We start from the raw sequence: 27,985 nt of genomic DNA, 5'->3' as shown, positions 1-27,985 counted from the left end.
CCCTCACCACCAAGGGAGGCAGCCGGTGGCTCACCCTTGCCCGTGTCTGCCCAGGTCAAGGTCGCGTACATCAACTTCCTGAACCACTGCTACGTGGACACGGAGGTGGAGATGAAGGAGATCTACACCAGCAACCACATGTGGAAGCTGTTCGAGAACTTCCTCGTGGACATCTGCAGGGTACGGCGCTGCGTGCGCACGCGTCTGTCCGTCCGTCTGTCCGTCTGTGGGTGGGCACCCTGTGGAGACACGGGGGAACATCGCAGAATTTCAGCCCACTCTTCCGTGGCACAGGGGAGCCAGCGGGGCTCTCAGTTTTCCTGCGTCTTGTTTCTGCCCTTTACTCTTAGCTGAGAACAGATTCCATTTGCAGAGCGTCAGGGAAGGGGGGAGGGGTTTCTGGTTTTCTTTTCACGCTTTACCGGTTGATTCGTGAACGATAACCAGGGACGTGGGACAGTCGAATTTGCAAGGTTTTCTCTTCCTTGGCAATGTGTCTGTTCTCGAAGAGCCCCTTCCTGACCTGAGCATGTACGTTGGGGATTCGGCAAAGCCTTCGCATTCTGTCGGTTGCTTTCCTGCCCAAGAGCTGAGGGGGGGCGTCCCTTCCCTCGGTTTGGTTTGGCACTGAATGTAATGTACCTTCTGAAGCCACAAGACTGCTGACTAGCAAGACCCGATGCGGATTTAATGTGCCCATCTGGTGGCGGAGTCTCGGGGGTGGGGAATGAGCTGGCGGGGGGAGCAGAGAACGCTGGGGAGGTGGGTCCCTGAATGCTTCCTGTCGGTCAGGCAGCTGGGACCACAGGATGTGTGGGTTTGGAGAGACCGTGCACTGTGGCCTGGGGACACATTCGAGTCCTGTGATTGTGTGGAATAGGAGACCATGGTCTGTAGGGAGTGTGGGCCTTAAACCCGGGGACAGTGTTCTTTCAGGGGAGACCCTAGGCAAGGGCAGTGGCGCCGCCTCCCCCTGCCTTTGGGGGTTCAGATCTGCCACACGTGGGCAGGCGTTTGGAGAGGCGGCCGTGTAGGCCCCACGCCAGTTTGATGAGTCCCTTCGTGATGTCCGAGCTGACCTGGTTCTCTTGTTCTGTGATCATCTCTTTTTCTTTTTATAATCTCTGGTCCCTCTTGCGGGGAGGCTTCCTGGCCGTGGGCTTTATTGTCGTTTAAGGCGGGTACGGGAATGGCTGCGGGTCCCTCGGCGGCCCGGCCGCCCTGTGGGCTGGGCGCCTGTGCGAGGCCTGCTCTTGCCCCGCAGGCCTGCAACAACACCAGCGACCGGAAGCACGCGGACTCGGTGCTGGAGAAGTACGTCACCGAGATCGTCATGAGCATCGTGACCACGTTCTTCAGCTCCCCGTTCTCGGACCAGAGCACCACGCTGCAGGTGAGGGCCCGGGCGGGCGGTGCCGAGGGCCGTGTCAGCGCCATAGTGGGGGGCAGCTGCCACGGACCGTGGGACTAAGAAGCACCAGAGAGCATTTTCCCACACTGGACGGTTCCATCGATGGTTGTTTTCCTCCCTCTGACCTTGTCCCTCCCTCCAACGTTGGAAACAGAAGCAGCTCTCCATTAGGAACTAGCACCTTACCCACAGTTGTTAAAAGCCCTAGAAATCTCCGCCTGAGCTCTGAGCGTGAGCCTTGGGCCCACCTGCAGTGGCACTGGCTGGGGGGGCAGGCACAGCGGTGACCGTGAGGCCCTGTGCTGCATGGCTCCAGGGCCACCTTCTGTGGGGCCCGTGTGGGGACGCAGGGGGTGCGTGGGGCAGCTCTGCATGACGGTGCTTGGGGCCGGGCAGCTGGCAGTGGATCTGGTGCTCGGGAAGTCACTCTTGGTTTTGACCGTGTCTTGGTTGGTCTGTGCGTAGCCTGTGGGGTGAGGGGTACACATGCTCTCCAGCGGCCGGAAGAGGAACACGCGCTGTCCTTGTTGTGGAAGGAGATGGGGCTGCCCGGGGCTGATGGGAGTGTGGGAGGGGCGTGGAATGGCAGGAAAAGTCTCTGAGACAGGCTCTGAGCAGCCACAGCTCCTCAGTATGATTTCAGCCCAGTTCTGGGTGACTTGAACTTGAATTGCAGAGTTTTCCCCATGACTAGCTTTCCTAGAGGCTGCGGGGAACCTTGGGTTGTGTTCAGAAGTAACTAGAAACACCAGCTGCGAGGCCAAAGGTCACACCATGAGACACTGCCCCTCGAGTGTCTGTCCCAGTGGTGGGAGTCCCTGGGAAGCGGGACCCAGGGAGACACCAAGCCCACCAGTTCCCGGAGGCCAGCACGTGTCCCTGCCCAAGGACTGCCTGGAAAGCAGCCATGGTGCATAAGGTTGGATGTACCTCCTGTAATTTAAAGTGACCGTCTCCATGGCAACGCCCAGGCTCCCGTAGACTGTGAAATGGGATTGCAAAACTGAAACGTTGAACCAGCTCAGCTGGAATTGTCAGAGGAGAATCTTCAACCTAAGTGGTCGCAGCCCCCAGTGAGGCCCAGATGGACAACACAGATTTGGAACATGAAGTTCAAGTTGGGTTTTAGGTTGTTTTTTTTTTTTTTAAAGGGACTGCTTATGGATTCCTGGCATGTTTTTCATCCCCACGGGTCCTATCTGCTGAAAAGTGGATGTCTGAGTTTCCCAGCCGCGTTTTTACCCCTTCCTTGCTTCCTTCCTTTCCACCCACATTTGCGAGGGAGAAAAATGAGCTTGCATTTGGCTGTATCGTGTTCAAGTGCAAGTGGAGTATCCCGGGAGGCCGTTGGAAATGTGGGATCCAGGGAGGAAGAACAGAATTTTGGAGAGTTCAGAGCACGAGAGGCTGGATTCAAATCCTCATCGGCCCCTGGCCAGTTCTGTGAGCTTGAGCAGGTCACAGAAGCTCAGAACCTCTTCCTTGTTAAACAGGGGTGGGTGTCAGCCTTGCAGGTGACTGTGAGAGTCAGAGGTCAAGTTTACGAAATAGCCAGCATAGCGCCCGACACCCAGTAGGTGCGTGAGGCGCGACTGTGAGCCGCAGCGAGGCGGGCAAAGCCAAGTCGCACACGCTCGGCCCGTCTGTCCCCCACGTCCCGCTGCCACCCAGCAGGTGTGAGTCTGTCGGGTGGGTCAGCGAGCGGGTCAGGGAGATGCCGGAGAGTAAAGCAGTGAAGTCCAAATGCGAACACCCACTGGTTCCCAGGAGAACATGCCGGAAAGAGCCTGATGTCGCCACCCTGCTCTGTCCTCACTTCTTGGTGCTTTCGGGCACTTTTTTCTAGCCTGGTTGGGCCTGGGTATGTCCCTGGTGGCATGACGGCGACTCCTACGTCAGAGGACTGTCATCCAGGTCCCCTGAGGTCTCGTGGGAAGAGTGCGGCTCGCACTGGATGGAAGCTACCACAAGGGTGTTCTCAGAAGAGTTTCCGCATTTTTATTAACTGTTTCTTTTTCTCGTAACGGACTTCCTTTTTCCTGAGCACTTCCAGTTTTTCTTTTACTTCAGGATCCTCTGTAGAGTTTCTGTCCTTTTTTCTTCACTCTGTGAGTCCCTCCCCAGAGCCAAGGACCCGTGCGGTAGGCACCCCACGCAGGGATATTTGCCTGCCGGTCCAAAGGGACCGCGATCCCGGGAGCTTTGGGTGGGGCCCAAAGTTGCACCTCTTACCTGCATCAGAAAGTCGCTGTCACACTGATGTCATGGCTGTTTGAGTGCTCTTACTCCAAACTGGGTATAGACTCACACCGACAGAGACAGGAGTAAGTCCCGCCGTGCAGGTAACATCTAAGGCCTCGTCTGCAGTGAGTGCGTGCGTTTAACGAGAGCCCCGCGGAATTGTTCTCCCCTGAGGTCATTGAAGACCTGCCGGAAATCGGGAAGTACGGGCACCCTAGGGAGACCCACTCATCCGGCCGGGTTTGCTGGGGAAAAGTGTAGGTTCCACTCAGGGCGTGATGTCTGGAGAGAACTCCGGGGTGATCTGGACAAAGCCAAGGCCCAGAGAGGTGCAGCAGTTCGCTTCTGCCCTCACAGCCGGTCTGTCACCCGACGAGAACACCCGTTCCCATCTTTGATCCCGCCGCTCCTCCTTGTTCGGGGGTGTTGGGTGTGCACGTCGCCCTCAGAGACCTGCGGCTCTAACTCCCTTGGCTCCAGCCCACTGCTGTCACCCTTCCTGCCCTCGCAGGTGGGCGGGTGAACCCAGGGTACAGGCCTGAGCCAGGATGGCCCACCGCAGCTCAGGTAAGCCTTCAGGCCCTCACGGCGCCTCCCTGGCCGCCTCTCTTTCAGACGCGCCAGCCTGTCTTTGTGCAGCTGCTGCAGGGCGTGTTCCGGGTTTACCACTGCAACTGGCTGGCGCCCAGCCAGAAGGCCTCGGTGGAGAGCTGTATCCGGGTGCTGTCGGACGTAGGTGAGGACAGCTGATGTGCCGGGAGCTGCCACTGTCTGAGCACTCCTGGAGGGCAGGGCCTTGCCAGTGCCCAGGTGTCCCTTCCCAAACCGCTGTTGTCTCCCCAACCTAGAAGCCAGTCAGTCCCCCTCCAAAAAATAGACTTTGAAAACGAGATTCTGGGGTCCAATGTTGTTAGGTGGCTCTTGGCCAGTCCCAGAGCATGAGAGCTTAGTCAAGGCCCCACGAAACCCCTCATTCAAGGAGCTCATCGGTGTCACCTAGTGAACACACTTAGGCGCATGGAAACCTGACGTCCAGTCCCAAGGAGCCCCTTCTGGGCAAAGGGGCACCTCTCCCTTTAGCCTCTCAGGGGTAAGTAGGCCCCCGTTCCCCCAACCCCTCTTGTAGGGGCAGCTTTGAAAGGAGGCTGTGAAAGCGACTGCCCTCCCCCCGACTGTGTCAGACTCTGTCGCTGGCCCCTCCCCATGAACGCTGTGCAAGCAGATGGTTGTCCCCCCTCAATCTGAGAAGAGCTCCATGCCTGTAGCAGCCCTTCGGACCCCTGCAGGAGTCACCAGGCCACAGGCAGCTTCCTGAGCACTGGGGGCCACCCATGGGTCCAGCTTGTATTTACTGGGGCTTGCTGCCTCGTTTCTGTCACCCTTGCCTGCTTTCCTTCACTCCTGTGCAGTGGGCAGTGGGTCCTTTTCTTACCGGTGCGGCACCATCTCTCAAGAAGAGAGTAGGCTTTTGAAGGTGCATGCGTGGCAGGGGCGTGGTGTCAGCCCGCTGTGGCTCAGGAACGGCCCTGAGACAGGATCCCCACACAAGCCCCCACCCTGCCCACCTGCGATTGTGCGTCACAAAGCTGTTGGTTACAATTCAGGCAAGTTGCCTCAGCGCCTGTTAGAGAAAGGGTTTAACGAAGGTCTCGGCAGTGCCGAGAAAAGACCAGCTGTAAACTCACGAGTCGTCTTCTCGCTCGCAGCCAAGAGCCGGGCCATCGCCATTCCCGTGGACCTGGACAGCCAGGTGAACAACCTCTTCCTGAAGTCCCACAACATCGTGCAGAAGACCGCCATGAACTGGCGGCTGTCGGCCCGCAACGCGGCTCGCCGGGACTCTGTTCTGGCAGCTTCCAGAGACTACCGGAACATCATCGAGAGGCTGCAGGTAATGCCTGGGGCTGAGAGAGGGGAGCCTCACCTGGCCTGAGGCGGCTCCCACACTGAGCAGTGCCTCCTGAGCCAGAGATAACCAGGGTGGGCCACAGGGTCAGCGGGGGGAGTGGACAGTCAGGTGCCGTCATGGACGGAGGACCCGGAGGGCGAGCCTACCTAGGAAGAGAGTGGCTCCTGACGAAGTCATGGTCCCCGAAGGCCGTGCGCACGCAGATTTGCAGGTTCCTACCACACGCGGGGCTGCGCTCTCATCAGGAAGGGATGTTCGAGGGTCACGGAGGAGGACTCCTCGAATGTGGGCATCGGCGTCCCATTGCCCATCGCCCTGGAGGCGGCAGGACCAGCGTGGGAATCCTGAGGGGGGGTTTTACATCGGAATGAGCCAAACGGAAGTCAGGTGGACTGCACTTGGGCTCGAACTCTCTGTGCTTCACATGGCGGGGGAGGAGCGAGTGTTGGGTGGATGGTAAACACTGGAACATACATGTTAACGTCTGTGACAAGCCCTGCAAGTGCCCGTCCCACAGAGTCACAGATGCTGGCGATCCGGGTGCAGGGCGGGACCTCAGGCCTGTGTGCCACTGCTGGCTGCACGGCTGACAGACGACGCACCCTTGGGGAAGTCACTCCTCCACCCCTGTGCCCAGCGTCCCAGTCTGCGGGGCAGGTCGCAGCAGCAGCCACCTCACCCTCACTGCGCTGGAGGGCGGCTGCGTGCAGGCTGCTGCCCGGGGTCTGCCTGTGGCCGCAGTCGGGTGCGGGCCGTGGCTGGACTCATCTTGGAGTCTCGCTCACTCCCGTGCTCAGCAGTCACTGCGCTGAATGCCAGCGGGGTCCTCCGCTGGAGGTGGTGACAGACACGTCTCCGCGTCGCCTCCCCATGCGCCCTGGGCTTCCTCACAACGTGGCAGCCGGGTCCCAAGGGGAGCGTCTCAGAGAGACACGTGAGAGAGCCGTATTGCCTTTAGGATTTTAGCCTCTGAAGTCACATAACGTCACTTCTGTCACACGCGGCTAGTCGCGGCAGTCACAGAAGTGCACTCAGGGTCCAGGGGAGGGATGTGGGCCACCATTTTATGGAGCCGATGTCCGTGACACATTGTGAGGGGAATGCCAGGCAGGATATACCGTGGTGGCTGTCCCCGGCTGTCTGTGAAGCGGAACACAGAGCGGCGCTGGCCAGCATGGGCAGCGATCGTCCCAGCTGCCATTGCAGTTGTTGTCACTGCTGTTGTGACTCTGAGGTTACATAACATGCTAAGAGACAGTTTCTGGATTCGTTCCTCAGCCCCTCCCCGGGCACTGGGGGCACAGTGGAGGCCAAACCCAGGCCCGATCTCCGTGCTCGAGGAGCCTCAGCTCTGGAAGGGAGACAGACATCTGTCAGCCAAGCGCACAGATGAAAGTAAATGACGAGAGGGACGCAGGCGGCAGAGAGGGGATTCCTGTCCCAGAAGACCCTGATGAGGCCCCTGGTTGGTCACCTGGGATGGGTGGGGATGCCAATCATGGAAGGCTTGGCCGAGGAGTGACATTTGAGCCAAAATCAGGGAAGCACAGGACTGACTGAAGGAAGAAAGATCGAAGGGGGAGAAGCGGAAATGTGAAGCCCATGATGTAGGAGTGCATGGGGCGCATCCAGAGATCGAAGGAGCGTCAGTGGCCGGGGGCCCAGAGCTGGGAAGGCGGGGCTCTGGGGGTCCAGCAAAAGACCTCAGCCCCCAGAACAGCCCCGGGTGTTAAAGGGGACGGGGTCCCAGGGAGGGCTTCCTGACCCCATCCAGAACGAGGCGGGGTCACGTGGACATATAACGGTGGAGGTGCTTTGTACTTTCTCGTCTGCAGCCAGACGCCCGGCATCCTGTGCTCCTCTTCGATTTATCACGCGTTTCTCGGAGCGTAACGGGAGATGCACAAGGACCGAAAGTGCTTGTTACAAAGACCTGGCCGGTGGCCAGGGGGCCCTCTTGTCTGAGCCCCCGGAGAGATGAGACTGCCCAGGACGACGCGAGAGCATTCACTTGCGGACTGAACACTTGTGATTAATCCCCATTCAGACAGCCTCTCGCCCCGGTTCCTCTCCCGGCCCATCACTTTGCTGTCTTTGCCTGGTGGTCTCTCTTGTGGTCGAATGTTTTACGTCTGACAAAACAGTGCAGATCGGCTGCCGTGTCAAGTTCGAACCTTGCAAAGGATGCAGGACTTCACGAGCATGATGCTAAGAAGTGCTTCAAGCCCATCGAATGCTGTGGACAGATGAAGATCCGTGAGTTAAGACCAGTACCTGCCAAAGAAGAGAAAATGAGGTGCTTTCAGGGAGGAACCTGGTGGGGAAGCGGATGAAACCCAGAGAATTGTGCAGTGGGCCCTTCTTTTGGCTCTGAGAGTCAGTATGAATGAAGGGGTGTTGAGATGTGCTCTTACAATCTTGCTGGGAAAATCTCTCGCCCCCCCTCAGACAAAATAGTTTGATTCATTCATGCATTCTAAATACTGTCGCATGCTTGTAAGTTTTGTTAAGAACACAGTGAAGTAAACTATATTCGCATGTTTTAGATTTAGTTTCTGGAGGGGGGTTCAGTCAAGTCTCCCTTGGCCACTGCCCAGGGAATGTGGGCCCCCAGGCGGGGCGAATGCAGTTTCAGGGGGCTTTTCTGCTCACACCTCTTTGTCTAGCCTGTCCCTCCTGTGTGATCCGACGTGCTGTGTCCTGCCGTCGGGGCCAGGGTATCTCTGAGTGACGTGCTCGATGACCGAGCCGTCTGGCCCACGGGAGCCTCTTTTGGAGACGGTTTCCACAATTTGTTGCTGTTCGCCGTCCCACGGGGTGCGCTGCGTCGTCATTGCCGCCCTTGCCACTTCTACCTGCTCTCCTTCCCTGCAGCTGTGTGTTGGGCATTCGAAGACCACCATGCACTCAGGGTACATGCACTTAGCATGTTGACACGGCCTGTTCATTCACTGGTGCTCTCCCCTTCGTGTGACTTTATTCCACGACGAACTCATGCCCCCGAAGGTCACTGGGCCGTTCTTCCAGCACCACCGCGCGGAAGGAGATCCGCATACCCCATCGCCCACCAGCAGGCCACCAGCGGTGTCGGAGCAGTAGTTGGTGCCTATCCGTTAGGTGCCGGTGCTGCTTGTAAAAGTTGGGTCCTGGCGTCCACGCCATTGTTCGACCGTTTTTGCACCCGTACCGTAGACATCTCTGCACGTGGTCGCATGTATCTTCTGCGTCGTATTTTCAAACCCACAGAATGATCCTGAGTAGCACAAAGACCGTCCTGACAGAAGGGCCGGTGGGGGCGTCGACCTGCCTCGACTTGGTTTTCTGCACTGGGGCAGGTGCTTCAGGGAACCCCCCACCCCACCCCAGGCCACGTCTGACAATCAAAGCTAAGCATGCACCGGCCCTCCAGCCCCTTTGGCCTGGCCTGGGGTTGCTTTAGGTGAGAATGGAGTGGCTGCCCACCCCACGCCGGCCGGCTGCTCAGGAGGCTGCGCTTCCTTGCAGGACATTGTCTCGGCCCTAGAGGACCGGCTGCGGCCCCTGGTGCAGGCCGAGCTGTCCGTGCTGGTGGACGTGCTGCACAGGCCTGAGCTGCTCTTCCCCGAGAACACCGACGCCCGGAGGAAGTGCGAGAGCGGCGGCTTCATCTGCAAGTGAGTGGCCTCTTTCTCTGGGAGGGGGGCGGGGGTCAGACAGTGCACTGCTTCCCGGGAAGGAGGTGCCGGGCCTGCATTCTACTTGGACGAGTACAAGGTGGTGGCCCCGGTATGCCTTTCCCAGGTGGCAGACACATGTGGAGTGGGTGAGAACGTCGGCTAGCTGCCTGCCCGGCAGGCGTGTTCCACTGTCAGGTCCTGACTGTGGCCGGGGTGGGGCAGGGGGGGCCGCCCTTCGGCCCTTGGCGCAGTCTTCCCGAGACTTAATTGCTCCATTCCTGCCTTGGCGCACGACCTAAGAAAAAGAACTGTCCCCGCAAAAACCTCTACTTGGCTCCCACCCCAAGGCTGCCTATCAGCTGACCTTGACCGCGGGCTGTGCCCCCGAGTTTCCCTTTCTGGGCCCTCAGAGGGCAGGACTGGGCGGGGGAGCAGTGTTGGCCCAGCCTTATGGTCGTGAGGGTGGGGACGCGGCTGGCGCACTTTCACCACGTTACCGGCAGCCCCCAGCGGATTCGTAAATGGCAGGTGTGCGGATTCGTAAATGGCAGGTGTGCGTGGGCCTACCTCTGCGCCTCTGTCCCCTCTCGCTGCGTGGCCCTCTGCTGCCCAGCGAGCGTGTTTGCTGTCACCGACCAGCAGGTGTCGCCATTGAGACGCCGTGGCTAAGTGGGTTCTCAGGGCTGGGAGCGGCCCCAGGAGTCCGTGACACGTGCTTGTTCGTTCACTGTCAGCGGCTGGTGCAGTGACTTTAACCTAGGGACGGTTGCAGGGCTGTGACGTGTGGCTCCCCCGCTCAGGTTGATAAAGCACACGAAGCAGCTGCTGGAGGAGAACGAGGAGAAGCTCTGTATCAAGGTGCTGCAGACGCTCAGGGAAATGATGACCAAGGACAGAGGCTACGGGGAAAAGGTGAGGTGCCCCGTTTCCACGGGAAACCGGGCCGTGCCGTGACACTGACACAGGCTGATGTGGCCACAGAGATCCACCCGAGGGCAGGCACACTGACAGAGGTCACCGTTTTTAAAGCTGTTTTTCCTGTCCCCCCAAACCTGTCACTGTCTCCTTTGAAAGTCAAGTATGTTCACTTGTCTCTTTGAGGCCCCTTGTCACATAACCTACTGTCAGAGGACTGCGGTGGCGAGATGTTCCATCCACTTAGGTTCCTGCTGAGAGGCCAGCGCCTCTTCTGCGTGAAGGCTCGCGTCGCTGGTGCGGGTTCAGCGGAGCTCACCGGAGGGCTCGCTTGCCGCCTCCTGCTGAGACGTCACCCAGCGCTTCCCTCGCGCTGAGAAACTCCCTCCAGTTCTAACTGGAATTCAGGCAGGCAGACGTGTCACCATTTCCGCTGTAGGTTGTGAAATGGACGGTCCCAGGGTCGTGCCACTGCTGAGCAGGGCGCACAGGGAACGTCCCCAGCGCCCCCTGGAGGCCTGGGCCCCAGCTGGGTCTCCACAGTTTTCGTCGGAGGGTAATGGCGTCCACTGTTGTGTCCTGGCCACCTGCAGTGGCATCGTCCTCGGCGGGCAAGCACATGGGTCTCATTGACAGGCCCAGAGGCCCCGTAGCCCATTTACTCAGCTCTGTGAGGGAGGCCCGGTCATGAGCCTGCACTGTCAGCCCGGATGGGCCGGCCACACTAGGGCAGGCAGGAGGGCCTGTGGGAGGCTCCCGTCCCCTCAGTGGTCATCTGTCGCTGCTGTGAGAGCCGTTCCCCTGTGCGTTACAGGAGGGGTGCCTGTTGGCCGATCAGAAAGCGGGTGTCTAGAGCTCAGTGGGGATTTTGTGGGGAAGCCTGCCACAAAAGAGCTAATAAACATAAATAAAAAAAGCAAAGAGCCTTGGCACCGGGGCAGAAATGGCGAGGCAGCCTGTGCACACAGATGCCCGTAGGAAGGGAGAGCTAGGGATAGCAGAGAATGCACCAGGCAGATGAACAGTAACCATTTATTCCACAAGAGCTTCATTTTTCTTCAAGAGGGCTTTGAAAACGTTTTTAAAATGTGATTCTAGTTACAGACACTCACTCTCCATAACAGAATCCACAAAAGCGGCTTTAATGAGCTGTGGACGTAGCTGCACCTTTGGGATGTAAAACTGGATTTCCAGATATGGAGGCCACAGTTTTCTCTTCCTAGAACGTCTGCTCCTTTTAGATCGGAGGTTCTAACGTAAACTGGGTGCCCCGACACCAGGGGCTGTTTCCATCAGGATGGTGCTTTCGTCTCCCCAAAGTTTCCTTTTGATGCCGTGGAAGGGGGACGCCTTGGGTGCTGGGTGGGTCAGTGCACCAGGTGCTCTGGGGCCAGGGGGAAGGTTGGCCTCCTCGCTGTCCTTCCTGCCCATTGGTGCCTGTGGGAGAACATCGTCACGGAGCCCTGAGACGTGACAAAGCTCACGGAGGGGAGGACAGAGCCCGGGGCTGTGAGCAGGCAGTAGGCGGAGGTCCCCGTGGGAGAGTGAGCGGCCAGAATGCAGAGGAGGTTCGAGGACTCCAGCCCAGGTCCCAGCTCAGCTGGCGAAGGAGCCGCACGCCCAGGCGGGGGGTGCTCGGCGGCAAGATGAGCTTTCCTTCCAGTCCAGCTGGGGCTGCTGTCCCTTCCCCTTCCCCAAAGCGGAAATGTCACTAGAGGAGTACGGGAATTGCCACCGAAGACGCCCTCAGAACCTGTCAGTCGGGGACATTCTGGAATCCCTCGCTGGTTGAAGACATTCTAGAATCTTCTAGAATCCCATGGTGGTCGGCAGCTCCGGTTCCAACAGCACGTTCAGGCAGTGCCCCTGCCCCTGTGCTCGGGCTGCTGGAAAACGCTGTTTCCCACTCGCATGAATTGAACTTCAGGAGAAGGGCGGGGGAGGGGGCGCTGCCTCCTCCTGTTTCTCCCCATCTGGTAGCGGGCACTCCCTTGGCCTTGGCTCACTGAGGTTTTTAGAAAACGCCTTAGATGGTTTGCTGGCGTCCCTGTCTCACTAAAGAAGCATGGCATTCGGGGCAGGCCAGCTCACTCGGGTGGGCGGGCCCAGAGCCACAGAGACCCCTTTCTCGGGCAAACCCGCTGGCAGCCTTCCGTACGGGAGAGGACTTGGATGGGTGCTGAGGACGCAGGGCAAATGCTGGGGCTGTGTCCACCTCCTTGGCCCAGTTCTCCTGCAGTCGCCTCCTCCCCGATGCAACTTGTCCTGTGACCCGGCCTTCTAGGTGGGCCCCGGCAGCCAGGCCTCGTCCAGCTGTCCTCCCTCTCTGCACACGGGCCCGTGGCCAGGAGCCGAAGGGGCTTCCCAGGGTCACGGGGAAGTGGCAGGGGCAAGGCTAGCACACAGCGTTCCTGCCTCCCAGGTGGTGTCCCCATGCCCGCGGACGGAGCTGCAGCCCTTAAAGACGAGGAGACTTAGGTCCCTTGCCCACCCCCACTTCTTCAACAGTTAGGGTTTAGTCACAGTTGTAGATGAAGGAGTCCCAGTCGTTCCTTACTCTGTTCAAAGACACGGGTGTGCTTCTGTTTGAGAAAAGTCTCGTGAGAACTGCCACCCGTGTTACCAGACAGATTAAGAAAGAGCAGAGTCACTTCCACGTTTTGGAGGCTGCACGCGGCCTGCAGTGCCCTCAAGCGCTCAGGTTCACCGGCCTTGTTCCCTGCCAGCCCCCACCCCAAGCACAGGGGCCTCCTGGAGTCAGGTCAGCCTCAGAGACAGAGGTTGCCTTGTTACTATTTTATACAGCAGGGCAGGCGGAGGGGAAAACAGGCTCAGAGAGGGTCTGGAACTTGCCTGGAGTCACACAGCTAACAGCGAGAAGCCAGGAGTCCAAACCCACACAGACAGCCTGGCTCCAGAGTCCTCGCTCTTCCCCTGGCCCAGGGGACACACCGATGCCAGTGTGGTGTGTTGCAGTCCATCCTCAAGTTCAGCATTTCAGTTTCGATTGTGTGACATGAATACATAGTGACAAGATGGCCCTGAACGTAGCAGAACTTAAACGTCTTATCGTCGGCTCAGTCTGATTCCTCACCCAGTTGAAGACAGTCTCCAGTCGATGTCAGGTGACGTTCCAAACGGTGGCTGTCCCAGAGTCATCAGAACCTGTGGTTTCAGTCGGGTCCCGGAGGGGAGAGTCGGGTCGGCGAATAGCCAGGGGTCAGCCCACTTGTCTCAGGCCACTCCCCCGAGAAGTGCCCATCCACCGATGTCACATAGCAGGATGGCAAGCTAGTGGCTGGTCAGAGCAGATTGTCCCCAAAACGCAGTCGTGACCACTCAGGGATTAAAGAAATCATCTTTATTATGTCTCTAAAATGCTAAAGACCAGCAACGCATGCTCTTTTCAGAGGAGAAGATAAAGAGACGTTAAAGACCGTCCCCCAAACGGCAGTGAAGGACATCTCCACGTGACCCTGTTAGCATCTTTCTTTCTTGCATATTCAGTGTTAGTAAACCCTAAGCTTTTATGCAGACATTACAGCCTCTGTGTGTGTGGAATGCCTACTAACCTGCACTTTTAAGCTACAGGTTAAACCATGTCCAAGTTTTAAAAAAAACAACCAAAACCTTCCATAGCTACACATCTCTAAACTGAATCTGAATCTGTCTCTAACTCGAGAGGCTTCAGGCTCTCGAAACCCCACTGGAAATGGGGACACAAGTTATTTTGTGAGCTGGCTTACTCTGCAGCCTACTGTAGGTTTTTACTAAGCTGCTATTAAGTCATTAGAGTTTTGGAAAGAAACCCAGAGGCCCGGAATTCATGTAAAAGGACGTCTCAGAATTCACTTGCACTCCATGTTCCCTTCTGAACAGACGCTGTGTTATTACTAGAGCGGTGCTGGCCGCCAGTGACGCCAGGGCTGTTGTGCCGCATGTGTCTGCAGCCCCCTGGTTGTGGCCAGCGCTGGCTTCTCTCTGTGAATAGAGTGTGTGTTAATGCCGTTCCAGGTGCCAGTGTTTCGAACAGCAACCTAAATTCCCAGACGTACTAAATACTAACGAATCGTGATAAAAGTCGGCCGGGACCGTCCATCCAGCCTTAAATAAGCATCACTGCGATGGATGCTCGTGCCCTTGACCTCAGGGCTAACACGTTGCCACTGACACCCGCTGAGTGGTCCCTACCACCTCATTCGGGGAGGGTGTTGTCTTCCTTCATCACAGGACCAGGGTTTGGAGCGTGAGAACGCGGGGTGCACAGCTGGTCCTGGAACAACGCAGGTTTGGACCGCGAGGAGCTGCGTGCGGGCAGGTTTTTTTCCGTTGACCTGCTCAGGTCAGCGGATCGGTGCTGTTCAAACCCTCGTTGTTCGAGGCTCCTCGGTGTTGATCTGTCGCTTCCGAAGCCGATTCTGCTTTATCCCAACTGCAGTGTGGGCCCAGACACCCGCTGAGTGGTAAAGGGAGTCTGAGAGGGAGTCTGTTCCTTGCTGGGTTGTTCTGACCCCCCGCCTTCTGAAGGACGAGGTTCTCGACGGGGGTTGGGCCCTGGCCCACGATGCTGTTCAGAGCCGTGGGCACGCAGAAGGGAAGGTACGGTTCCGGGCTCTCGGTTAAGTTATGTACGAGGTTTGACAGCGGCCAGGGGAACAGACTGCGGCAGCCTCCTGCCCATTCCCGAGCAGATCATTTCGGGACAGATGGCCCTGTGAGCCCCTGTGGTGTCCAGACTGCCATCGAATGAGGCTTCCACCCCACGCATCAGCGATGGGACACATTGACAGCGATCTAACACCCAGCTCGCTTCCATGTCCTTTTCTAACCTTTCCTCTTTCTCTCCCTTTTCTTTTCCAGCTCATTTCCATTGATGAACTGGATAACGCTGAGGTCCTACTTTCCTTTCTTTTCAATGTCCTGTGCTGCTGTTTCCATGCCCCGTTCACAGTGCACCCGTGGTCTGTCCCCACCCCACCCCCCGTGTCCCTGGTGAATGCGCCCCCCCCTCCGTGTCTGTGTCTGAGCGTTTCCCATCAGTGTTTCCCACCTGTGCCCGGAGATCCCCTCTGAGTCTAGAGCAGATTCCTAAGCTGAGACAGGATTCCCCTCACTGTCTGGAATCTCCACGGAAGTTGTGGCTGGTGTCGGCCTTTCACCTGCCTGGAACCCAACGTGGACGTCATCCCAAAGAGCTTTCCTTCTTCCTGTAAAGCATCAGGTGCAAAAAGAAGTAACTGCCTTGGTACAGCCCAAAAGAATTTGTAAGAGCCACTGACTGCTCTGTGGTCTGTCTGTGGGGAAAGCTGAGCGAGAGGGAGGAGTCCCCTTCAGTTGTGCCGGGGACGTGAATTCCAAGTACTCGTGGGGCCGTGGGCGGGGAATGTGCGGCCCCCGGGGCTTCTCCCCGGGAACTCTGCCCAGAGACGGGGGAAATGGGCGAGTCACCCGAGTTCTCCTCCACACGTAGTCCATACTTGGGTGTGAAAGGAGCCTCGCTCGCCGGACGCACCAGGGACTCACCCAGGAGACGGGTGGATGAGCGCTCATTTGTTTGGGCTTCTCAGGCCTCTGCAGTACTTGGTTTCGTGAATGTTTTTCAAGGTTTCTTACTGTGTTTTTAGGCTGCAGTACGTGCTTGGTGTATGGTACTAGAAAAGATTAATTTGGGGAATTCATGCATATAATTGGGAAAGTTTCATTGCTTGGCGAATCAAGCACACTGGAAGACAGCTTTGGCTTTCAAGAAATAACTTTTTTTGGTCTACTTCTTTAGGTGTCCGTGTCTTGTGTTGGTAGACCGGTAATACTTGGGGGGGGGATAGAGCTACCAGAGAGAATGCCGTCTGCTCTAATGCCTGCCATCCCTTTCAGAAATACTAAGGGATGGTTCACATGTACCAATGGAGGGGTTGCATCCCAGACTGAAACTGGAAAGGGACGTGAGTGGCTATGAATTTGGTCCAGTTCCCTTGGGAACAGAGCTCAGAGAGGTCGAGTGATTCGCCTCAGCTCACACAGCTGGGTGCTGGCTGCACTGGGACCAGCACACGGCCGGCTTCTCAATAGCCTTCTCCTTCTGTGCCTCCAACGTGAACAAGTGAGGAGGCCGACCCGCTGGGACGGGTAGCAGCTGAGAAAAGCAGAGGGTAGTGCAGCGGCTTCATTAACCGCTCAAACCACGGGGCTGGACACTTCTGCACCGTGTTCTCCCAGGTGTGCGCAGGAGAAACACCTGCTGCTGCGTGTGCCCAAGGGCACACTCTTTCCACGTGCCTGTTCCTCCCTCCCACTGCACGAGGCTTGCTGAGGGAGTTTTCTTCTGATATGGGGAGGTTGAGATTCTATTAAGTACCAATTAAGTCAGCCAAGGCAAGCCTCCCCTCACCGGAGTCGGCGGTGTTATTAATACACTGTTTTGCACCGTAGTAACCGGTTGGTGCAAATGGTGTGCTTGCTCGCCCAAGATGGAACCTGGTCTCCTGGCTGGGAGTGTACCGCTTGCTTGTGGAAGGTCCCACAGGTGGAGCAGGTGTGTTTGTAATTACACTGTAGGAAACAGAATACTGTCTGTTTATGAAGGAAGAATGTTCTGGCAGCTACTCGGGTTCTTTGAAAATTCCCAGAGGAGGCAACTGTGGATCCCTTCTCCCTCGTTACCCCTGGCAACCACCAGAGCCCTGGGACGCACCGGCTGTCCCCAGGCCCCTAGGCTGCCTGATTGGCCTTTACCATCAGTGGCTGTTCTGGAAACTCCTGCAGCTCCTGCAGTGCCTCCCCACCGCGCCTTTGTCACTGGGCGTGGTGCAGACCTGCAGCCCGCAGCCGGAGCCTAGGGGAGCTTAATGAGCCTTCTCACTGGCTCAGGGGCACAAGGCCTCACGCTGAAGTCGCAGCCCCGCGTGCCCACTTCTAAAGGTGCCGGGGAACAGCCCCTGAGAGACGGCGCAGGGCTCACCCTGTGACCTCGCTGTCCCCTCAGCGGGGACCGCCACTGCCCCTGCATGCTGAGGGCCAGTGGCACCTCAGGAGAGATGTGCCGTGAACGACTCCGAGAGAAGCACAGTGCCTCTGAGTCACATTCTGTGCTCCGAGCCCTCAGGGTGACGTGGGGGTCGGCTCACAGGGTCCCCGCGGGGGAAGAGCCCAGGGTGGGGCCTTTACCGTTGTCATCCAGCCAAGGAAGACCTCCGGGAAAGCCAGGAGGAGGAGGAGGAGGCGGCCTGCCTGCCTTCCTTTGGCAGAGAGAGGCGGGGTCCCCATTCTCAACCCCCGGGCTTTGCCTTCTCCTCGGGGGCCGGGGCGGGCACCGGTGGGGGAAGAGAAAGGGGCACCACTTGCATTCGTGACCCTGCTCACTCCGAAGTGCCCGGCTGGACGAGTCGGGACATCTGCATCCACACAAGTCAAGGCATGTCCCCGTCAGCCCCACGACGGTCCCTTGTCTTCCTGTCAAGCTCTAAGTGGACAGCGGTGGGTGCCGAAGACCCTCACTGGTGTGACTGGCATCTGCGTGTCTGTGCCGTTGCAGACACAGCACTGGAGGCCGGGCAGGCGTAGTGCCCCGAATCCACGGTGTATGTCCTCCCAGGGCTCGTGGTCCTCTGGGGAGATAGACAGTAGTACAAACCAGTGCTGAAGGAGAGCCGTCAGCCAGGAGAGGAACCTGGGGTCCTGAGAACGTGTCACTGGGGACTTCTAAGCAGGGAGGTCAGGTGACCCTGCGAGCAGCTTTTCTACACAGTGAAGTGCCGCAGCGACCAAAGGGAAAGCCGATGACTTGTGCCACCCGCCACCCGAGGGGTCAGGTTGGAACACATGGGCTGCGGCTCCGTGGACAGGCTGCACGCGCACAGGTGTGAGATGGGCCCCCCAGTGAACCGCTGTCACCTGGACGCGTGAAATCGCCAGGGCCCCTGCAGCCAGCTGGCTGCACGCCTCTCACTCTCCACTCGCCCCCCGCTGCCCGGTTCCCCCACGTGTCGAGGGCAGCTGCAGCCGGCCTCTCCCACCGTGGGCTGCTGCCAGCCAGCTCAGGAGCCACTGACAAGGGAGCCTTGTAAAATTTGGGGAGGAGGGGGGAGCTGAAGAGAAGCACCAAATTGTTCAATCTCACCTTCAGGGGGCGCTCTTGTGGCATCCAAGCTGGGGCGGCAGTGTCCTATTTTTTCACAGGGCCGTGAACGGCTGGGTCGGACACCTGCCAACACTCGGGCGGCAGTTACATAAGCGTGTCTTTTTTTTTTTTTTTTTTTTTTTCCTGGAATTTGGGCTTTACTGCTGATTTGTGACCTTCAGCAGGAACCACCAGCGAGCGCAGCGGGGCTGTTTACTGTCGGGCACTGGTGCCCTGCTCAGGAGCAGCTGCAGCGTCTGGGGAGGCGCTTTCTCGCTGTCTTTCTCTCTGTCTCTCTCTGTCTCTTTAGTGCTGAGGCTATTCCATAATGACTGTAGTTGTATAATTCAGTCACGTGAGAACGCGTTTTTAAAAAATGAGTCTCGCTGTTGGGTGGTGATAGACTTGCTCTGGAAAAGACAGGGGAAACTAAGTAACTTTTGCCTCTTATTTGGTCTCTGAACACAAGCGTCCTTAGAAAAAGGCAGTCTGAAGGTGTGACATTGTCCTGCTACAATGCGGGACAACTTCTGTTTTAGCCCGATTTTCTTTAAAGTGCTCCGTGCTCCTGGCGTGGGCGGGCGTTCAAAGGCTGGCGGAGGCCAGGGCGCCTCTGGCGCGCCTGTCTGCAGCCCGTTCCGTGGGTCTGCCTCGCCGCTCTGAGGTTACGCGGGGGTGAGGTGGGCGAGGAGGAGCTGCAGGCTGACTCGGGGGGATCAGAGGTGAAACATCCCCTTCGATGTGCTGATAACTGGGTCTGTAAGATGGTTACGTTTCTTGAACTGCCTTCCGCTTCTCCTGGGGTGGTCCGTGGTAGGAGACATTCATTTTAAAGGAAGAATCTAGAAGCCCAGAGGTAGTAGAGGGACTCACGTTGAGGGCGGTAGAAAACTAGGGGCATTTACATGTCTCTGCGGGCCTGTACGTTTGGTGGATGCAGGGGTGGGTCGGAGGAGGGTGGATGGGTGGGTGGATGCGGGGCTGGAGGGACAGACGGGAGGATGGTTTAGGGGTGGGTGGATGCAGGGATGCATTAAGTTTGACTTTGCCGACCTTGTCGAAAGGCACTGGGGAGACGGAAGATCAAAGAAAAAGGCACCAGAGATCAATAGTTGTCTCTGGGTTCGAGACCCAGCGACCCTGCTGGGTGGAGAGGCGTCGGCCCCCTGTGGTGGCCTGAGGAGGGAGGGGCCGGGACTTGGGACATTCAGAAGGGCCCATTTTCTCTGCTCGTCCTCCCTTGCTGTGCTCATGGAGAAATGGCCCTTCGTGAAACAGGCATCAAGTTCGGTAATAAAAATGTGCTGAGAAAATCAATCCATCCATTTACTGAGCATTTTCTCCTCCTCTGGGTCGTACGTATTGTGTTTACGGAGCTGTTGTCTCGTTTGAACGTAGCTTGTCATTGACCACACGTCCGGAAACTGGGACTTGCTGCCATAAAACACCCTCAGCTGCAGGGAGGCGCGGCGGCAGCCCTCTAGGAGGACGCGCTTGTACGGCCCTGGGTGGTTTTTCTTGGTTCGTTTACATGATATCCCAGCTTTGTTTGCCCTTCTCGTGCCTGCAGCCCTAGGTCCGGGGGTCACAGCCAGAGAGCTTGCCTGGCGGGGATTGTGAAACGAGCTTTACTGAAAACACCAGGCATTACATAATGCCTTAGCCGGAAGGAATCCTGATGGATATCTGCTCTGTCCCCTTGAACTTCAGGTCAGGAGGTGACACCCAGAGCCAGGGCCTGCCTACGGCCCCTGTCTGGGGCTCCCGGCGTCTCCACTCTGTTCCGGGAGTGGACAGCATGAAACTCGGTCCTTGTGTCCAGTGATTCCCGAAGCTGCAGACAAATCGTCCGCTGTGGTCTCAGAGTCCTTCAAGAAATGTTCCAGGGAAGAAGTCAATTCATTTACATTTAGTTTTTTCAAGTGTTAAAGGAACGTAAACACAAGCCTGACAGCAGTTTAGGGAAGCACAGGAGTGTTGGCACCATCCGTACCAGAAGCCCCTGATGTCTGAGTGACTGAGAAACGGCTGTACTCGACCCAGGACCACCGTTCTAGAAGAAATAAGACACCCCTTCGGACAAACCGTCTCGGACGAGAGGGGGAAAGGAGATGCCGCAGTCCTGCCGTCACCTCCATTTCCTTGAGCTTCGGCTTTGACTGGCGTGTCCCTGGGGTGAGCCCGTGCCTGTGGCCCTCCCGTCCCGTCACCGGGGTCGGTGTGAAGGATAGCTGGTGGGCGTGTGGCCAGCACAAACAGTAGAAGGTGACACTTTTTCCCTCTCAGTGTCTCGCTGCCCTCCGAGGCCGAGGCAGCAGGGCAGCAGCTGTCAGTCCGTCTCTCACTAGGCGTCCCTCCACCCTGGGGGCTGATAGCACAGATGCTGGCGCATTCTTTAGCCTGAGGCGGGCAGAATGTAAGGGTAGAGGTCAAGGGCGTCCTCGGATTGTGGCGCTATTGATGTCGGTCTCCAGTTGTGTTGGCTGTGCTCCCATCCCTCCCGCCAGCCTGTGCCTCCCCACCCCACAGGAAGCTAAACTCTCCCTGAGGCCTGCAGGTCACACTCTCCACGCGTGCCTCCTCGTCCTCGGCGGCCCAGTTGAAACTTTGAGCTTGAAGAACTCCCCTGTCAAGTTACTTCATTTGACCTGCTGAGAACAGAAAAAAGACAAAGTCACTCGGTCACGTAACCGGCCTGTTAGGAGGAACGTTCTTCCCACCAGGGGATCAGACCCGAGGAGGGCGGTCAGTCGAGCTACACTGACAGCCCCGTGTCCCACAGCCCTGTCCCTCCTGCTTCCGGCCCCTGCCCTGGCTGGCCACCCACGCGCTTGGGCCGTGGGGTGTGCCCCATCACCAGAGCACCTCGAAGCGGGCCAAGGTCACTCAGCTCCAGTGTGAGCCTGGGCCTCTTTCCAGAGCCCCAGACTGTACCTCGAACCAGCCGGCCGTGCCTGGTGCGTGGCTTTGGCCCAGAGCCTCCCAGAAGGAACCAGGCACATCCATCTGACATCTGTCCCCGGCTCCGAGCACAGCCCTGGGGAGAATGGCCTCAGGTGCTGTCCTCCCAGGGAGCCCATGCTTTCCTCCGGCCACAGCTCCTTTAGCCGCCACTCCCCCTCCCGTTAGCCCTGGCTTCTCTCAGGAGCGCCCTCTTGTCTCTCTGGCATGGTTTGGAAATAATAAAATGGAGGGGTGTCGTCACAGTCTGTCAGGAGTGGGTTCTGGGAACCGACGGGCTCCTGAGGGAGGAGTCCCTCTTCTCCCAGGGGGCGGCTTCTTCAGCCCCTGCTCCAGAGCCTGGGGTCTCACCTTCTGAGACAGCTCGGGGTGTGGGAACAGGAGAAGCTTGTGTCGGGGGTGGTGGTCTCGGCTCTGCGCCCCCGAGGCCCCTCCGCCTGCCCACCCCTGCCTCGAACCTCCGTGGGCGTGTGCTGTCTCGCTTCTCCTCTCTGTGGACAAGCGAGGCACAGATGGTGGTGGCTTTTGGGACACATTTCCTTCTTATCGTGGTCGTCTGCTTTGCTCCTGATTCTGAACGTTTCCCCATCTCTGGCCGGTGGTGTCTCCCAGGACAGCCACACTCAGGCCCATGTAGCAGAGATAGTGCCCCCCTGGCATGACAGTTGACGCCCCTTCCATGTGCGTGCCAGGCCCCTCATCTGTGATGTGCCGTCTGTGTTCTGTCCCTGGTGCCAGGCCCCGGGCTTCCCTGGGTGTGGCTGCATGTGCTGTCACTAACCTGCTCTCTCTCACTCCCCACCAGCCACCGCCAGCCCCGGACCCAGAGAGCCCGGCAGAGGTGCGTGCCGCCCCCCCGCAGCTGCGGGCTGGCCAGTGGGGCCGCGTCCCGATCGTCCGGGTCGAGTGTCTGAGCTGTCGTGGAGTCGTGTCTGTCCCAACAGCCGGTGCAGGGGCCAGTCTGAGGCCTGGCCGGGGACCGAGGTGGCTCTCGGGGTGGGGAAAAAGGTCCTGAGGAGTGGGAGCTAAATGTGGGGGCCCCCCCAGGTGATGGAGGTGCTGGCTCCTCTGGGAAGTGTTCAGTTGAGACGTGCTGGCATGGAGGGCCCTGTCCTGTGCAGAAATGGCGCACGCTTGCCATTCTGGGCACGAAGGGACAGTTTTGGGGACAGCCGCTCAGAGAGGCACCGTTTCACGGTGCACTCGGTCGGTTCCTGCCTCCAAACAAGGAGCTCGAGTCAGTTAAGGCGTTGGGAGCCACAGAGAAGCTTGGGGGAGGCCAGTTGTCAAGGGTGAGAATTTACTTCCAGAAACCATTGGGGGACCCCCGGCAGGGAGAGTGAGAGTGGGGCACAGCCCGTGGAGGATCTTAACCACACACTGGACGGGCCACGTTGCGTCGTGCGGCCTCCTGGCACTCAGTGCCTCGTGCTCTCATCAGAGGCCCTTCCTGGTCCTTGGCAACCGACTGCCCTGCGGGAGCTGGGAGAGCCATGTTCTGTGTGTGTGCGTGCGTGTCCTGTGGGCGTCCTCATGCATGTGCCTCATATAGGATGCCTGTTGGAGCCGTGAGCACCGGCCCAGCTGAGTTTGCATTGTAACCCCTTTGGGCTTCATGCAAAAATCCATAATACAGAACTTCATTTCATCCGCTTTGCATAAACTAATGGCCCCAGATTCCTGTGTCTGCTTGTGTCCAGCAGCGCCCTGGGTCTGAGGGTGGGGCTGTGAACTGGGCAGTGTTCATACCCAGCTGGGGGCAGCAGACGCTGTCCCGTCCCCTTTCTGTGCCCGTCCTGGCTGTCTGTGAGTTCTCGGTGTCCGTGAGTGAGCGATGCTGCAGACACACACTTAAGACGGCATTTCTGCGTGTTTAGCAGGAGCTCGAACCGAGTCCACCCCTGAGGCAGCTGGAAGACCACAAACGGGTATGTAGTGTCGGGTGTCGGGGTGCCCTCAACCCCGCCCTGTGGCTGAAAGACCCCTTTTTTCGTCGGTCCTATTAAAGCCCACATGGGTCAGGACTGGCCACCGCACCAGTGACGTGAGTCCCGCTCACTGGCGAGGCACCTGCCCCCACCAGCTGAAAGCACCAGGACCCCTCCCTCGTTGGGGGCGCTCTCCTTAGGTGCAGCCTTGATGTTATTTCCTCTGTGAGTGACTGGTGATCGTTAGGGGCGATTGGTAGTGAAGCATAAAGACAAAAAGGTCTCTAATTACACCACTCAGCTCTGAAAGCGGCCAGCGATTTCGTTTTCTTCTTGCACACGTGAGGGTGTGTGCCTCCCCCCACACACACGGGCACACATTGCTCTTGTGAGGTTGAGTGCACAGCTTTTGGCTCCCGCTCTGGCCCGTGTAAGGCGATAGCTGGGCATGCTCTGTGAAAGTCTGAGAGTCAGCAGCTGCCCGCAGTTCCACCGACCAGCAGTGGTCTGTGACTCTTTTCCTTCCACCGGAAGTGAGCCGGCGAGCCTCTCTGGATGGGCTCCTGGGAGGGGAATTCCTAGGCCGTGGGGTCACTTCCCTTAGGTGTTGGCTGCGCCGCGCTGAGCTGCTGTCATCAGCGTGCTGGCCAAGACATCTACACGTGTCAGCTCCTCAATTGCGTTGCCACTGACCTTGACCCAGAGACCCAGCCTTTGGCCCCATTGCACAGAGGGCAGAGAGCGAGCAGCCATTGGGAAGACCTTGGAACGGTGTCCTCGGAGTCCTGGAGGGTTTGTGCCTGAGAGAAGTGGGTCGCGGTGTGCCTTGGTTCCGCTCTCACGGCCCGGCTGCTGCCCAGTCCCACCACGTCCCAAATCCTGTTCCTCCTCTTGCGGTTGTGACTTCTCAGGCCACAACCAGAGAGGGAACTGCTCCCCAGAACTTGCCAGCTTGCCCTTCCCTTCTGGCACCCTGGGTTCAGGGACCCAGGGCGCCTGGCATTTGAGTGTGTTCCCTCCCCACCTGTCCTGGGTCTCAGCACTAGCGGGTCCCTCACGCCCTGAGCTCCCAGAACACGTGGTGTGGGATGTGTGAGCTGTGGAATTAAAGCGGCTTCAGCCTCCCTTGGCCAGGCCCTGCCCGTGTGATGTGGGGCAAGCGATTTCACCTCCTGGGCCTCAGTTTCTCCTCCTGTGAAGTGGGGGTGATGACGGTCTCCCTCCCTTAGGACTGTTTCTGGGCAGAGCCCACGCAGCGCCCGGCACAGTGGCAGGACTGCGATAGGGATTCGAACGATTGTTAACTCTCATCACCTTGCACATGGAGACACTTCCGTGGGCTGGCAGACAACAGACAAGGGAATAGGAAAGCATCCTTCATCTGAGTGCCGACAAAGCTGGGACAGGCCCACTGCGTGCTTGCACGGCAGGTGCTGATCCTCGCCGACGCAGAATGTTTTAAGTGACTGAGCCCTGGGGGACAGGAGGTCACTTTTCTCCTCTGGTTCCTTAGCCACCAGTTTCCTTGACAGACGTGAAGCTTCTTGGAGCCCGTGCCGCGCAGCAGCTTGGTCTCGCGGCTCAGCATCACTGTTTTCCCATGACACAGGGTGCCAACGACACTCTCTCTGCCTCCGCTCGGTCTCCGGCAGCGATGTGTGTGGAATCTCCTATCGGGAGACCAGCATCTGATACTTGTTTGCACACGGGAGGTGTAAACTACTGGAGAAAACCAAGGGTGGCGTGGCTGAATGTGGCAGCTGGAGAGGCGATGTCGTTGGGGAAGTCGCCGTTTTCCTTCCCCGGGCGCTCAGGAGCCTTGGCCCGGCGTGGTGCTGACAGCTCCATGCTGCTGCGTGGTCTGTGGCCCCGGGGGGTGAGGAGGGCTCTTCTCTGCAGATTTCACTTTCCCCGATATACCTACCCCCCGGCTCAGAAAGGCAGAGTTCTCCCTGAACCCCAGCCGCCACACGAGCCATCCGCGTAACTTGTAATCATGCTTATTTTCCTGTCTGTTCCCTGGACCTAAAATTCTCAATTCTCTTTCTTTCGGAAAAGGAACAAGTCTCATTTTCCTTTTTGGGGGAAAAAAAATCCCACGTGCTGTTTTGTTGTTGTTGCAGTTTGTTTATTTATGGAGAGAAGGTGAGGGAAATATGTCCCAAACCTTATTAAGGTTGGGGGGATGCACATGTGTGGGTTTCCCCCCTCCCCCTGTGATGAGCACATTTCATTATGTTATGGGGAAAAGTGTCCCGATTGATGCGTCGGTTGTTATGGCAACTATGAAGCTGCCTCCTGCCCCCACCCGGAAGGAGAGGCAGCCGGGTGAGGAGAGACCCCTCTGTCACTTGGGTTTGGTGCGCTGGCTGCATAGTGGGAAGCAGCTGCTCCCAAGTCCATGGGTTCTTTCCCCACCTCCTGCTTCCCTCGTGGCAGACGCACCACGGTCTTGCCGGGGACCCTCAACACCATGCAGAGCAGAAAGTCTAACTGCGTGGCTGTGGCCCTCCAGGGAACTGAGGGGCTGAGGGTGGGGACGTCCGCCACTGTGGGGGCCGGGCAGTCACCCTGCCTTCCACCCTGCACCCTGCAGCCCTCTGACCTTCCCAGTTCTTGCCCCAAGGGCCGTCTTCTCCAGCTGCAGCCTCCAGGTCTCCACCCTCCCCCCCCACCTCTCTCTCCCTCTAGCAGGAGCTCAAAGGCTGAGGCTCAGTGAAAGGGTGAAAGGTGGTCCCAAGGATGTGCCTTCAGGTCGGAAAGGGGAAATTGCACCCCTGGTCTCCGTTAGAGACACTGTGAAGAGCCCTTTCTTTCCCCTTCCTGAGCCAGCTTTCCTGAACATCCCTTTGAAATTTGTGTTGCTCTACCAAGTCACCCTTTTGAATCGGCATGCTCTCCGGGACTGGGATGTCTGTGGGTTTGTGCTGGTGCCGGAGATTGGAGCTCCAGCAAAACTTCATACCGAAGTGTGGTCTGCTGAGGCATTAAAAACATACTGTCCTAAAAGCAGTTTGTTTAAAGAGTACTTGAAAGCATCGCAAGTAACCCCCTGAGGCAGCACTCTCAGAATTTTGGATTTGCGGCTGGTCGAGGCGGGAGATGAGTGTTGCGAGCTAACGGACGGGCCTCCTTAGCAGTGAGAGACTTTCGTGGGCGGAATGGAGAGAGGAAAGTTAGGATTTATTTTTTTTATTCCCTGAACCTTCATTTAAAAAGCCGTACTGTTCCCCTTTGCCGCCCCACCCCCTTTTTCCTCTCATGTCTGCCCCCTCCCAATGTGTCCAGGAGTTTCTGACCAGCATCGTGGGTGAACGATGGAGAAAACCCTTGTGGCCCTGGGTGCTGGGGTACCCCTGGGTACCCCTGGCCACCCGGCCTCCCTGCCTCCCGCAGGTGCCCCTCCCCCTCCTCCCTGCTCCCTCCCATCTCCTTTTACAAACACCCCGCTGAAGTCTCCAGACCTATTCTGGGAGCTTATTACGGAATCACTTTAAATTCTACCGACTCATGCTACAGTTGCAGGTCTCTTAGCAGAGCTCCTGAGTCTATTTCGGCATCTCTCCTCTGCTAGACTCCTCGCTTGCCTCTTGCTGACATCCCGGGAACGCCACACCTCACGAGTCCCGGGGACCCACACAGCCTTGGGCTTTTAGGCGCTTCCAGACTGGGAGGTGGGCTGGAGCCCCTTAGCGGGGACTCGAGCCCGCAGCTTTGTGCTGCTTTGCTGCGCCCCCAGAGTAGAAGGCCCATCGCCGCTTTGCGTTTTTCGGCAGGAGTTGTGGGAAAGAGTGACTGCAGCCCCTACCCAGAAGTCCTTCAGTGTTTATACTTCTAATGCTTTTTACTATGGAAATTTCAAATATATACAAAAGACATCATTTAAGAACGCTCTTGTGTGCCAGCTTCAACAGCTCTCGGGGCGAGCCCACTCTCTTACTCACACCCCTCCCTGCGCCCGCCCCCCGGTGGTTCGCTGGCTCCTCTTCCAGGAGTGTGCTTCCTGGTCCACCTCTGGCATTGGCCACTCAGTCGCTCTGTAGCCCAGTCGTCTTCGCCACTCGGTCCACCTACTACTCCGTGAGGAAGGCTTGCTTTCAGCTCCCTCTTGCATCCCTCTCTCTTACTGGGGTATCTCAGTGCTTCCTGGCATCTCGGGAATGAACCCAGGGCATGAGCAATGTTCCGCCACTCTGTGCAAGGTGCCCTGTAAACTTTTCACTGTGTCTGATTCTTATTGGCTTGCCCCACAGGGACTTTCTGGGTGGTTTTTGTTGTCGTTAGCTGCTCTTCAAAATAAATGTTCTGTCTTCATCACTGTGGGAGAGAGCACACCAGCTACTTAATATTCTAGATCGCTCCCTTCTTTATGACCTGGTTTCCTGAGAACACGTTGAGGGGGGCCAACTGTAGAGTTTCCCGTTGCCGTCATTAGTAGTGTGTCCCCACAAGGGAGTCCGATCCCCGTGCCCCCGAGTACCCCCGTGCAAGCCAGTCGTGCATTAACTCCGAACCTGATGTCCTTATCCTGTTTGAATTAAGGGTGAGGCGCTCAGGCAAATTTTGGTCAACCGTTACTATGGAAACGTCAGACCGGCAGGAAGAAGAGAGAGCCTCACCAGCTTTGGCAATGGCCCGCTGTCCCCGGGAGGACCCAGCAAGCCTGGGGGTGGAGGTAGGCCGTGTGTGTGGTGTGCTGGCAGGCTGCACGTGTGAGCTGAGTGTGCCGCCACGTGTCGCCAGGCGTGGTACAGCTGACCGTGAATGTGGGGTGCACGTGAATTCTCAGCAGCTTGTCTTGTCGTTGGTCCACCCTCACCTGCAGTGAGAGCTCAGCCAAGCCTTTGC

General features: G+C 57.9%; 1 protein-coding gene across 5 annotated transcripts in view; it reads left to right on the top strand.

Moving 5' to 3' along the window:
* The window catches only part of ITPR1 (inositol 1,4,5-trisphosphate receptor type 1), a 209,359-nt gene that overhangs the window by 109,643 nt on the left and 71,731 nt on the right, over positions 1–27,985 (top strand). For 2 of the 5 annotated variants that reach the window (XM_045199755.3, XM_045199753.3), the window contains 7 exons: positions 55–180; positions 1,265–1,393; positions 4,268–4,388; positions 5,359–5,543; positions 9,066–9,214; positions 10,018–10,129; positions 27,680–27,812. In XM_045199755.3, the coding sequence (XP_045055690.2) occupies positions 55–180; positions 1,265–1,393; positions 4,268–4,388; positions 5,359–5,543; positions 9,066–9,214; positions 10,018–10,129; positions 27,680–27,812 (955 nt within the window). Of the gene's footprint in view, positions 1–54; positions 181–1,264; positions 1,394–4,267; positions 4,389–5,358; positions 5,544–9,065; positions 9,215–10,017; positions 10,130–14,992; positions 15,026–22,014; positions 22,051–23,086; positions 23,138–27,679; positions 27,813–27,985 lie in introns of all 5 variants that reach the window. The other 3 variants (XM_045199754.3, XM_053929774.2, XM_053929775.2) reach the window with 3 other exon arrangements.

Source organism: Desmodus rotundus, chromosome 8 (genome assembly GCF_022682495.2).
Source record: "Desmodus rotundus isolate HL8 chromosome 8, HLdesRot8A.1, whole genome shotgun sequence".
Taxonomy (NCBI): Eukaryota; Metazoa; Chordata; class Mammalia; order Chiroptera; family Phyllostomidae; genus Desmodus; species Desmodus rotundus.
This window is presented reverse-complemented; position numbering and strand designations above follow the sequence as displayed.